A 12,647-nucleotide genomic window follows, 5' to 3' on the forward strand; every position below is an offset into this window, starting at 1 on the left:
GAGAGAGAGAGAGAGAGAGAGAGAGAGAGAGAGAGAGAGAGAGAGAGAGTGAGAGAGTGAGTGTGTGTGTGAGTGAGTGAGTGAGTGAGCGAGCTCGAGCTCCAGTGATCTTCAGGCCTGCGTGTCTCTCTCTCTTTCTTACCCTTGTCTGTCGGACCCGCGCCCGTGTCTTTCCACGCATTCATTTCACACGCGTGTTCTACAGTAAGTGTACGTGCATGAACAAGTGTGTGTTAATTCAGTGTGTGTTTGATGGTAGAACAGATTCACTGTGTGTGTGTGTGTGTGTGTGTGTGTGTGTGTGTGTTAGCTCTTGTGTTTGCGCGTTAGTCTGTTGCGTGGATGTGTGTTCTTATGATCTGTGTGTAGTCTAATGTTGTTGTTGTTGTGAAGTTTTCTGTTGTTGCTGCTATGGTGTGTTGTCGTTGGTGTGTGTTTGCGTTTCTATGCTCCAGTCAGACGTCTGTTAGCATTAGCATTAGCACCAGGCCTGTTAGCCGCGCTTTACTCTTCAGCTTTATTGTATTTCTGCTCTGACGGGAGACTTATAAACATTACATCACAAATGTTGTCACATTAAAATCTTTATTTACATCCGTGTATGTATTCGGAGGTTTGCATCGCTTGTGTTCATTAGTGTTGTGTAAATGTGTTTTAAAGCTAACATCGGCTATCCATAAACCGCCGCTTCACACACACGCACGCACGCACACATATTATGTACCTCAGCTGTCAGAATTCACCCCTCCACCTGACAGAATTAACCCCTCAACTGACTCAATTTACCCCTCAACCTGACAGAATTTATGATTTATGATCGTGTGTGTGTGTGTGATGTCACAGATTATCAGACGTGTGTGTGTGTGTGTGTGTGTGTGTGATGTCACAGTTGATCAGACGTGTGTGTGTGTGATGTCACAGATTATCAGACGTGTGTGTGTGTGTGATGTCACAGATTATCAGACGTGTGTGTGTGTGTGTAATGTCACAGATTATCAGACGTGTGTGTGATGTCACAGATTATCAAACGTGTGTGTGATGTCACAGATGATCAAACGTGTGTGTGTGTGATGTCACAGATGATCAGACGTGTGTGTGTGTGATGTCACAGATGATCAGACGTGTGTGTGTGTGATGTCACAGATGATCAGACGTGTGTGTGTGTGTGTGATGTCACAGATGATCAGACGTGTGTGTGTGATGTCACAGATGATCAGACGTGTGTGTGTGTGTGTGTGTGTGTGATGTCACAGATGATCAGACGTGTGTGTGTGTGTGATGTCACAGATGATCTGACGTGTGTGTGATGTCACAGATAATCAGACGGTTGTGTGATCAGTATGTGTGCGCTCTGCCTGCAGGCGGTGGGATCTGTGCATGTGCGGTGATGTTCTAGAGACGTCTGCTGCGCTCTCTCACTGGATTACGCCTGTTTCCGCCTGTGACCTTTGAACTCTGAAGCGAGACGCAGAAAGACATCTCGGTCTTGGTGACGTCCACTCAGGGCCAGAACCATGTGAGGGATTATTGAACAGATCTGTGAGTGGACTGGAGCACTGCCTGTAACCCCGCCCCAGTTTATTGAAATCCCGCCCCTGCCTTCAGCCCCGCCTGTTTCCATAGAAACTCGCCATGATGTTCCGGGATCAAGTGGGGATTTTGACGGACTGGTTTAAGGGCTGGAATGAGTGCGAGCAGACGGTGGCCCTGCTGTCGTTGTTGAAGCGTGTTTCGCGCACACAGGCCAGGTTTCTGCACATCTGTCTGGATCACTGGTTGGCCGACTGTACAGAGATACACATACTGGAGGCCGAGGCCAACAACGCAGGTAACCTCGAGTCGTACCGCACATTCTCACGTGTGTTTTTTGCTGATGATTTCCTAGCGGTGAGACTGGCATAATGACAAAAGAAAATTCTGTGTAGGGCTGCTCGATCAATCGTGAATTACACTAAATATTGCTTGAATCGGCATGTCTAGTGTGATTATGTTTCATGCACAGCTTGTCCGTGAGGCACGGCTCTGTGATCAGATGGAGACGCTGCTCCTGGAAGCACTGCGAGTTATTATCTGTAAAACACCTGAGGAGGCGTTTGACCACCACCAAATCGCTTGCGGCTTGTATCTGATTTATCGTGCAGCCCTAATTCTGTTTCCTCACCAAACCTGTGAAACTTTCTTTTCTTTTATGTAGAACACAAAGGTTATTTCCTGTTACTCAGTTGTCACTTGACGTCAGATCTCATTGGTTTGAGCTAAGGGTGTCGTCATGTAACCGTACAGTATTGACAATAATGGTGTGTGTAATAATAACTGTGATGATTGATATTGAGTTAATGATAATAATGTAAATTATTCTGTGTTCATTGATGAATTTGGCTGATAGGATCATTTTGTTGATTTAATTTCATTAGATATTGTGTAAATATTGATTTCATAAATTATAATAATCGTGTACTGAAAACGTGATATTTGGACATCCCTGGCTTGAGCTCTTTCTGTGTTTGGGTACAAGACATAAAAGACCTGTTAACATCATTAAAGTTTCTCATGAATGATAACTTTCAGTCTGTTGTCACTAATACGTATAGCTTAAAGGATAAGAATGCTTTTGTGATATGTTCTTCTCAAACTGTGGTACGCGCACCACTAGTGGCACTTGAAGAGACCCCGGTGGTACGTGAGGTGACACGACAGAAAATTAAACACTTTTCCTGTTTTAAATATAGTTTCAATTGTGGAATTCATCTCAGCCTATGTGCAATTATAAAATAGTAACTTGTGTGAATGATTGTTTATTGATCGTTGGTGGATGTAACTCAAACACAGAGCGGGAGCAGACAGACGCTTGTGAGTCTCGACGAGCTGCGTGCAAATGAAGTTTCTGATGTATTTCTGCTGTTGTTGTTGCTGTTATTGCTGTAAAGTGCTCATTCAACACGCGTCTGCGTCTACTCCAGGTTAAACCAATGAAGCGCGTGTTGCGATGTCGCTTTGACAAGAGCCACTGCAGTAAAGTGTCTCTGTTTGTTATATACAGCTGTTCTCTTGATGTTCAAGTATACGTGTATTTATTTATCTTCTGTGTTAAATATTCTTTCCACATTGTTTGTCTTCAATATAAGTTTGTAGGCTTTATGCAAGTCCCCACAAAGTGAATAAATCCAGACAAGAGTTTACAGAGCCCAGTTTACGGTACAGAAAAGTGTTTTGTGTCCACTATTAATGCTGACTAACTTGAAAACATGGAAAAAAACATGTTCTTTAGTTTGACAACAGTTGGTAAATAAAGTGTTTGTGTTATTAATAATACATTAGATGAGGTGTAAAGAGAAAGATTCACAGCTCTACTGTTGATTTAAGTGTTTATTCATGTGATTTTCTGTGGCGGTCGTCAGGTGGTACTTGGAACAACTTGTTTTATTAAAGGTGGTACTTGATCTGAAAAGTTTGAGAAGCACTGCTTTAAAGCAATAAGCCCGAGAAACCGTGGTTTACATTTAGAACTTGGGGTTGAGGAGCATCACTCGAGCCCAGATAAGCTAAACGATGTTTTTCTTCCTCATGTGTACAGCGATTGTGAGCCAGTGGCAGCAGGAGCCGAAGGAGAAAGTGGTGTCTCTCCTGCTGTCTCACCTCCCCCTGCTGCAGCCGCGCAACACCGAGGCCAAGTGTGAGTACATGAACCTGCTGCAGAAAGTCTTGAGTCACACAATCGAGAGCAGTCTGTTCGTGGAGGAGAGCCGCCAGCTGCTGTCTTACGCCCTCATTCACCCCGCCACCACCCTTGACGACCGAAACTCTCTCGCCATGTGGCTCAATCACCTGGAGGAGCATCTGTCGTCGCGGCCGCCCCCGTCCGGACCGTACCAGCATGCCCGGCAGGGATCGGACGAGTGGCCGGGTTCCGCCGAGTCCCTGGAGCCGTCTTACGGCTGGCAGGAGAACCTCCCGTCCACGTGCAGCTCGCCGGCCGGGCAGAACGGGCACATGGCTTTTCCCGGCATGGGCGGCGTCACCTCGCCCGTCAATAGCGTCGGCAACGCGGGCTCAACAGGGCTGCAGGTACAGCCAAGCCCGCTGAAGCCTTCCATGTCACTCACCCCTGCCAATCAGCTCGCCTGCAGCTCTGATTGGCTGAACCAGGAGGAAGGGGGTGGATGTCAAGGGGGTGCGGGAGCAGAACACGCCCCCCTGTCACCCCAGAGCAGCGTTGCATCGTCGGGGAGCGAACAGACGGAGGATCAGAGCAACACACGCAATACTTTCCAAGAGGACGGCAGCGGAATGAAAGGTGATGACACACACGCACACACGCGCACACACACACTCATGCGCGCACATACACACACACACACTGCAGACAACACACACACTCATGTGCGCACACACACACACACACACACACACACACACACACTGCAGACAACACACACGCACTGTATACAACTCCATTCTTTAATTTTCATCTTTTCTGGTTGTGTTTGTGTGTTTTGTGTGTCAGATGTGCCGGCCTGGCTGAAGAGTCTCCGTCTGCATAAATACGCGTCACTTTTCTCTCAGATGACATATGAAGAAATGATGATTTTGACAGAACGGCACCTAGAGTCCCAGGTAAGCTCCACCCTGCTCAACATTTCAGCCAATCAGCACACGATCAATCATCACAGCCCCGCCCACCAGATTAATTCATTTAAAGGTCTAGAGTGGGATTTATAGCAGCCACTAGTGGTGAGTTTGAGAATTGCAACCAATCTCACCACAGTAGAAAAAGATTTTGTCAGCTGAGACGGCGTGTCTTCTCATGTTGACGCAGGGAAGAGATCATGCGGGCATTAGAAAGACATGTCTTATTTATTACATGAAAGAAATGGTCTGTGGATCTTAAGTATAAAAAGAAGGATAAAAGTCAGGACCTGTGTTAATAATCTAAAGACTTTCCAGCAGAGAGGCGTTAGGCCCTGCGGTAACGTTAGTAAGGCTTTTAGCAGAGATACTCATAGATGTACATGGAGATACTTTCCAGCAGAGAGACGTTGAAGAGAAAGATGGTCTAATAATCACCCATGAGGAGGTTGCTTTGATTCGGATCAGTATGTGAGTTAGGGCTGTGCACGATTAATCGCGATTACCAAGAAATCATGCTGAAATCGAGCTGGCTCGATTAACCAAGGCGTCGATAATTTTTTAATGCGTAGCTTGTCCGTGAAGCACGTCTCTGGGATCAGTAGAAATGCTGCTCGATCTAAAAGCAGTGCGAGTTTGAGTCGCTTATAACGTGCATTTGAAAAAGCAACACCCGTCAAACAGGATCATTATAAATATACTTTATTATCATAAAAATACCTGAGGAGGCTTGAGGATCAGTGATAAAAAGATGTCCTTAGGCATTTCCTAGAACTACGTGTGTTATGGTCTTCTTCTGCAGTGCGTATTTGGAGTTTTTGCACCGAGAGTGCCCTCTGGCTTTCGGATGCAGCAACATTTTACCGTACTTCACTCACAAGCTGTGCATAAATCACCTGATATATATTTCGGTTAATCGTGCACAGCCCTAATGTGAGTAACATCGGTTTTGCTGTTTGCTAGAACCAAGATATGTAGTTGTTGTTGTAATATTAGTGTGATTGTTTATCTGGAACCAGTGTGCTGCTTGTATATACTCGTGTCGTCCTGGCTTATTTGATGCATTTGCATTATTATTTGCGTGGTCTAAGCTATGATGAAGCTCAGCATCGCACAGCAGGTTTGGGGGCACAGCTAGCTAACAGTAAATAGCAGCGCTGTTAAAGGCGTTTCATCTGACAGCAAGATAGCAGTTAAGAGTAAGTTAGTAGACGTTGTCCCCCCTTTGTAAAGTCAGGGACGACCGGACGACGTACCGCAGGGTAGAGGGAGAGGAAACGCACTTTGAAGAGTTGTTTGTCCATTTAGGACTACTGGACAAAACATGGCGGCGAATTTAATGTCTGTAAGGCCGCTCTGTATGTAGATAGAAATAGTTTATTCTAAGCTAATAAAAACATAACGCTTCATACGTAAGGTCTTTATACACCTCTGAAGACATGGTTTAGTATATTAGATTGCATTTCTGTCAATAGATCCTCCTAAAAATCCCACATTGCTCCTTTTAAACAGAGAAGGAAGAAAATTGTAAAAAAGATGTAAGTGATGAAGCTCTTGTCCCAGACTCAAGTGTCAGAGTTTATTGGTAGTGCTGTGTGTGTCTTACAGAACGTGACGAAAGGTGCTCGGCATAAGATCGCTCTGAGCATACAGAAGCTCAGAGAACGACAGAGCGTTCTGAAATCTCTTGAAAAGGTGAATAAATCATCTAGAATCTCACTCATGTCAAGAGAACCGTCTGCTGACCGCAGAAACTGTCCGTTACAGGATATTCTAGAAGGTGGAAACGTTCGCAATGCTTTACAAGAACTACAGCAGATCATCATCACGCCAATCAAAGCTTATAGCCCGCCCACTGCTGCCCAGAAGGAGGTGGAGCCTGGAGTTACACCTGCAAATAAAGCAGCCAATCCCGGTGAGGAGACCCACAATCCTCCTCCGTGTGATGGAGAGTCCTCCTCTGCACCCATTTATGACGGAGATATTGCTGGACAATTCACACGTGTGATGGGGAAAGGTAATTACACACGTGTGTGTGTGTTCATGTTCTTTGTGTTGTATTGTTGCAGTGTGTGTGTGTTAATGTTTTTCTCTGTGTGTTGTGTTGCAGTGTGTGTGTGTGTGTGTGTGCTAATGTTTTTCTCTGTGTGTTGTGTTGCAGTGTGTGTGTGTGTGAAGGTTAATGTTTTTCTCTGTGTGTTGTGTTGCAGTGTGTGTGCGTGTGCGTGCGCGTGCGTGTGTGTGTGTGTGTGTGTGTGTGTTAATGTTTTTCTCTGTGTGTTGTGTTGCAGTGTGTGTGCGTGTGCGTGCGCGTGCGTGTGTGTGTGTGTGTGTGTGTGTGTTAATGTTTTTCTCTGTGTTGTGTTGCAGTGTGTACTCAATTGTTGGTCTCCAGGCCGGATGAGGAGAACATCAGCTGTTACCTGCAGCTCATTGAGAAGTGTCTGACACATGAGGTGAGACGCATTTCACAGCGTCTCTGGTCTGAAGTCTGCCTCACTGATGTGCGTTCTGCTTTGTGTGTGTTCATCTTCTGCTTGTTTGTGTCGTGTCTTCATCAGGCATTTACAGAGACGCAGAAGAAGAGGCTGTTGTCATGGAAACAGCAGGTCCTGAAGCTGCTCCGCCTCTTTCCGAGGAAAGCCGTGATGGACAGTGGAGTGTACCGGAGAGGGTGTGTGTGCACTTGCATACAGGCTATCGCTCTGCTCTCGTGTGTTTCATTCTGACGAGTGTGTTTGTGCAGGTGGCCGGCGTACGGCTCCAACTCTCTGCCCACAGCTGGTTCTGTGAGCGCGGGTTTGGGCCGGCGGGCACAGCGTCCGTTCCAGATGCCCCCGCGTGGAGGAGCTCCTGCCCCCCGGAGCATGGGACTGATGACTGCCGGTGGTCTGACGGGAGCATCACCTCGACACTCGCTCACCAGCCCTGCGGCCGTCACGGCGCAAGGGCGACAGGTCAGAATAACACACAATACTGGTGTAGTGTGTCCAGTGTGAGGTGAGAAGAGAGGTGAACTATCTGACCAAACTGACCTACCTGATCGTCCAAGTTCTTAATGAATCCAGAAAAATGAAGTCGGCTGTAACCTCAGTTTTGCTCGTCACTTTTTAAGATGGCTGATAACTGCTTTATATTTCATGTTGCTGAATAAAGAAAAGACCCCTCGTGTTCCGTAAAGAGTGTCAGGATTACTAGAGCACAAAGGTTTTGTTCTCAGGGGACACACGGACAGATCAGATGTAAGGCTTGAATGCTTTGAATAAAAGTGTCGGCCGAATGCGTTCATATAAATGTAACTGTGTTTCAGAATTTGTGGTTTGGGAATCCGGGCGGCAGTAACAGCATGCCGAGCCAGAGCAGAAGTTCTGTTCAGAGGACTCACTCGCTGCCCGTGCACACGTCTCCACACACCATGCTTCTGTTTCAACAGCAAGGTACTGACACACAACCATCCAAACTCAGACTTCTGCTTTGACCCCTTAAAGGTAAAGTTACGCGAATACGTGTTGTTCTGTGTCTTTGGTGTGATATAAGTCGCTCATGCGTGTATTAGACGTGTAAAATTGCAGAAATGAAAGTGTGGGAACAAAAGAGTCATTCTATGTAAAAGCGAATGCTCACCCAGACCTGCCTGAAACACCTCGTGTAGCCACACCCCCACAAATCTACATCAGCTGGTGGTATGATTGGACTAAGACCGCCCAAATGTAGACGCAAGTAAGGTGGGCGTACCTGTCTGTACAATTGAAGAGGAACCTGATGTTCCAAATATGGTCAGAGGCGTCACATTTCCCTCACACGCTTGCAGTATTCCACCAATCACTACACACTGGTGAACTGGCCAATCACAGCACACCTCGCTTTTCAGAGCCATGAGCTTTGTTAAACATCTGCGCGTTTCAGAGAGGCGGAGCAAAGAGGAGCTACAAACATGCACGGTGTGATAAAGTGTTTTTGAACCTTATATCGTGTATACACATTACATCACATCTAAAACAAACCATAATATTCCTTTTAGCCGTGTCATATGACCCCTTTGAGCGCTAGCCTGATGTATGAGTCCAAGCCATTGGGTCTGCGTACACGGCTAAATACAGCACGCACACTTTAGGCTCAAGGCAACACCGAAATGAAAACACTCGCTTACGACAGGAACACAACAAACATGTGTGAAAGAATGAAATTCAGTATTAGCGCTGTATATAATGTCATTACGCTAGCAGAAGCACTTGTGTTTGGCTTTTTTATGTCGAGAGTCTGTGTAAGCGTGTCAGATGTTAGCATGTCGTTTAAGTTTCAGTGAACTACTGATGTGTGAAAATGGTCACAGTCTCGCTACCTTTCTGATTTCTGCGCTCTTATGTTTGTTCCCAGAATGCCAAGTGCCAGGAACAGATTTGGAGATCAACCCCACTCTGGAGTCTCTGTGCCTCAGCATGACGGAGCACGCTTTAGGAGGTACGACCAATCGCAGCACCATCATTTGCGGTCTCATCTTGCTCCATTTGCAATGGTCTGTCTGTGTCTCTGTTTGCAGATGGAATGGACCGAACGTCAACGATATGAAAACAAACCTCGAGGCCGTCACGGAGTCGTCTGCCCCAGTAGCCCAACACACATGCTAACAGCGAGCGAGCGTTAGCAGTCACTACAAAACCACAACAAACTAACTGTGTATATGTGCTCTAATATTTTTCTACTTTATTGTACTAAGTTTATTATAAATGGAATACAAAAGAACTATTATATTAGCGGGAAGACAGAAGCTCGCAGCTGATTGGCTGGAGGCGTGTCATCCGTAAGGAGTTGCTGCTGTCGTTCTGCAGAGCCACGATCACTCCGTCAGTAGCCCATGGTATGAACTGATGGCCGTTTACATCCGCTTGCTGTGTTCACCTGTCGCTGCATGCGCTCTCGCGTCACACGAGTGAGCGCTCCTGCGTGTTTGGGACGGACGTCTGCACCCTTAATCTGTATATTTATCCGTGATAATGTGGAGGTACAAGAGGTGTCTTAGCACTTATACGTGACATGTTTACCGCGCGTCACTACGGCGGCGCAGTGATTTTGTAAATACACAGGAATAGAAAAATCATACGAGTCTTTATGAAGATGATTTTTATACGCAGATGTCTGTGTGGGGGGATTGTGGGAGCCGTCGTTTCAGAGAGATGGAGCTGCGCTCGTCCCGCCAACGGCGTTCCTTCAAACCTTCGCTCCTCTATGACTGACAGGGACGTCCACCGACGACGGATGACTTCTCGTAATGACTGACTGACCTACCGATCACAATCCATTTCATCATCTCCCTGTCATGAGAGGCCACTTCAGAGATTCCACCAATCGCAACGGTGCTTATAAACGGCAGACGTGTGTTTATTCATGAGGGTTTGTGTTCTTGTGGAATGGTACAGACCCATCGGACCTCACAGCAGCATCAGACAGATGTTTGTGTGTGTGTGTGTGTGTGTGCGTGCGTGTGTGTGTGATGTGAGCGGTCGAGGTCTCTGTCTGTTTTTTACGTCTCACGCAGATATTGAGAAGCGTCTCTATATCCAGTAAAACTTTATTGACTGAAAAATGTTTCTTTGTTTTTGTTCAAATTCACTTTGTGTTGCTTCAGTTTATTGCTTGAACTTTATACGGCACGAGCAATGTCCGGCTCATATTTAACTTCAAAAAGAAACATTTTCATGAAGAAAATGAAGCCTATCTTTAGGACTTCTTCAAAAACAAAAGCTAGGTTAACAATGTTTTTGGTGTTGTGACGGTTGAGCCCACTCTTCTAAAAAACCTCTGTCGTTTGTAAGTGTAACAAGAAAAATCGATAGTAGATCAAGAATGAAATCCATGCTGTAAGACACACGGAGGCAGATCAATAGGCTTTGTTTTCTTTCCTGAAAATCTGGACAGTACATGTCTGTGTGTTTTCTTGAGGCTTTTGATGGGAAATATAAGCGGGACGTTTGGCTCTTGACTGATGTTGTGCTCATCTGTTCGCTCAGGATCATCTCGCTATGCAACTTCACAGATGTTTCTTGTCATCGTGACTGCAGATGAATTCAGTTTTATTCTCAGCCAATGATGTGAATATTCGGAACAGTTTGAAATAGAAAAAGAAAAACTGTTCATGCTGAGCGGTCACATATGCAAAAAGGTCAAATGAAGATGAGAGAAATCATGGCCAAACTCTCCAGTGCACACGAGTCTTGTGTCAGACCTCACTGTGTGTGTGTGTGTGTGTGTGCGTGCGTGTGCGTGTGTGTGTGCGTGCGTGCGTGTGTGAGAACAGCCTGGTGCTGCATCGTTCATCATGTTGTTCAGTGTGAGAGTGATACGGGGTCAGGAACCCTTGGATGGTCAAAATCTTCTTCCTCTGTATTCATGGGGCTGATGGGTCAAGAAGCTTTAAGAGAGAGAGATTTGTGGTGGCAGCATTGTCTTCTGCTTATCTGTCTGCTGTTACACGTTCTGTCTGTCAGCCAGTGAGACCTCTGACTGTGAATCTTTGTAAAGGCTGACTGCAGGACCAACCGCTCCAGATCAGACGCCGATGAACAGCGCTTGGCATGAGCTATTATTATTATGATTATGATTATTGCTGACATCTGGAGTGATGGGACGTGTGTGTGTTGCTCTGTTTGGTTGAATTCTTCTAATATCTTTGTCATGCTTCTTATATGGAGATAATAAACTATTCCTGTTTTGCTATTCGGGTTTTCTTTCACTGAACTTTGAGCAGAGGTGTGAGACATGTTGATATTTCTCAAAGCACTGATGGAAATCTGTCATGTTCATGTAGAAAAGACAAACTCACTGCACCATCAGGATATAAATGTGTTAGGTGGGTATGTGCTTGTCTTGATATCTTCCGTGTTTTATTAGATAAATGTTGTGTTGTCAGATGGGAAATGGTGCTTGTGTGATGTGTAAACGTGTTTTCTCTTTAGCGGAACACCATCAGTTCTGAAGTAATAATGACATGTACTGTAGATCATTATAATGAAGATGATTTTCATCTGTTAAAAAGCTGTAGATCCATTACACATCTCAGGCGAGTCCTGACAATCCAAAAAAAGGGTTGAATGTCAACATTTTCAAGGTTAACCAGCGGTTGGCTTCGTCCGTGTTTTATCCATCAAACCAAATTACATTTGTTTTGACGTTTTTAAGTGTAAAATTGGCTGCTTTCGTATCTCAAGTCATTTTGTTCTCTTTTGCTATAATACATTAAATAATGACATCTGTTAATCATCATTAACATACATAAACCATGTTGTTGGCACAATGTAACAAACCCATATAAAACAATGCAAGAAGAAACCGAAGCACAAATACAGCCGTGGAAAATATTAAGAGACATTCCACATTTTCATTACAAATCGTCATTTCTAGATGTATTGTGTTCATTTCAGGCCAGTGTCTGTTGAATTTGAACTAAATCAAACCTCAGGAGTGATATAAAGTCATCCAACAGCAATGTGAAAGACTGAGAATAACAAGACGCATGAAAACTGATTATCACCTTTTCCTAAATACATGTAGAAATATGATTGTTGTATTGCTTAAATTTTAGCGCTTTGGGTGCAAGAAAAGCGCATTATAAATAAAATGCATTATTATTATTATTATTATTATTAAAAGTGAATCTGAATTTGAGGTCTGAAAAAATACAGAGCATCTTTTCTGTTATTTCACCCGTTTCTCCAGTTTTCATTTTCTGCAAAGAGAAGCAATATTTTGATTTGAAATTTGGGAGAAATGTTGTTAGTAGTTCACAGAATGAAACAAAATGACCAATTTACCCAAACACAAAAGTTTTTTAAATCATTTAAATGGTCTAAAAAATATAACATTGTGTCGTAAAGTATGCATAATTTGAGTGCATCACAGATTGAAATCGAGCAGGTGTGTTTGCTCTGTGAGGATGAAAGACATGTGGACGCGTTAACCTGCTGATTCGAGTTTATAGTTTAAAAAACGGCGTCATTGTAACTGGTGTGTTTTATTTTTGTCGC

The 12,647-nt window shown here is 44.7% G+C and overlaps 1 protein-coding gene across 3 annotated transcripts; it reads left to right on the top strand.

The window, feature by feature from the left end:
- The first annotated feature begins 61 nt into the window (after positions 1 to 61).
- Positions 62 to 11,340, top strand: LOC130564964 (protein Smaug homolog 2). Of its 3 annotated transcripts, XR_008964314.1 has the most exons (13): positions 62 to 204; positions 1,362 to 1,828; positions 3,575 to 4,294; positions 4,505 to 4,614; positions 6,235 to 6,321; positions 6,394 to 6,643; positions 6,997 to 7,082; positions 7,188 to 7,300; positions 7,373 to 7,583; positions 7,937 to 8,063; positions 9,004 to 9,087; positions 9,167 to 9,628; positions 9,759 to 11,340. XR_008964314.1 is itself a non-coding variant. In XM_057351449.1 (12 exons), the coding sequence occupies exons 2-12, from the start codon at positions 1,633 to 1,635 to the stop codon at positions 9,193 to 9,195; spliced, it is 2,013 nt and encodes a 670-aa protein (XP_057207432.1). In that variant the 5' UTR covers positions 62 to 210; positions 1,362 to 1,632; the 3' UTR covers positions 9,196 to 11,340. The 3 variants fall into 3 exon arrangements, 2 of the variants coding, with proteins under 2 accessions (XP_057207432.1, XP_057207431.1); XM_057351449.1 differs by having other exon boundaries at positions 62 to 210; positions 9,167 to 11,340; XM_057351448.1 differs by having other exon boundaries at positions 9,167 to 11,340.
- The last annotated feature ends 1,307 nt before the right edge of the window (positions 11,341 to 12,647 follow it).

Source organism: Triplophysa rosa, linkage group LG14, assembly GCF_024868665.1.
Source record: "Triplophysa rosa linkage group LG14, Trosa_1v2, whole genome shotgun sequence".
NCBI classification, from domain to species: Eukaryota; Metazoa; Chordata; class Actinopteri; order Cypriniformes; family Nemacheilidae; genus Triplophysa; species Triplophysa rosa.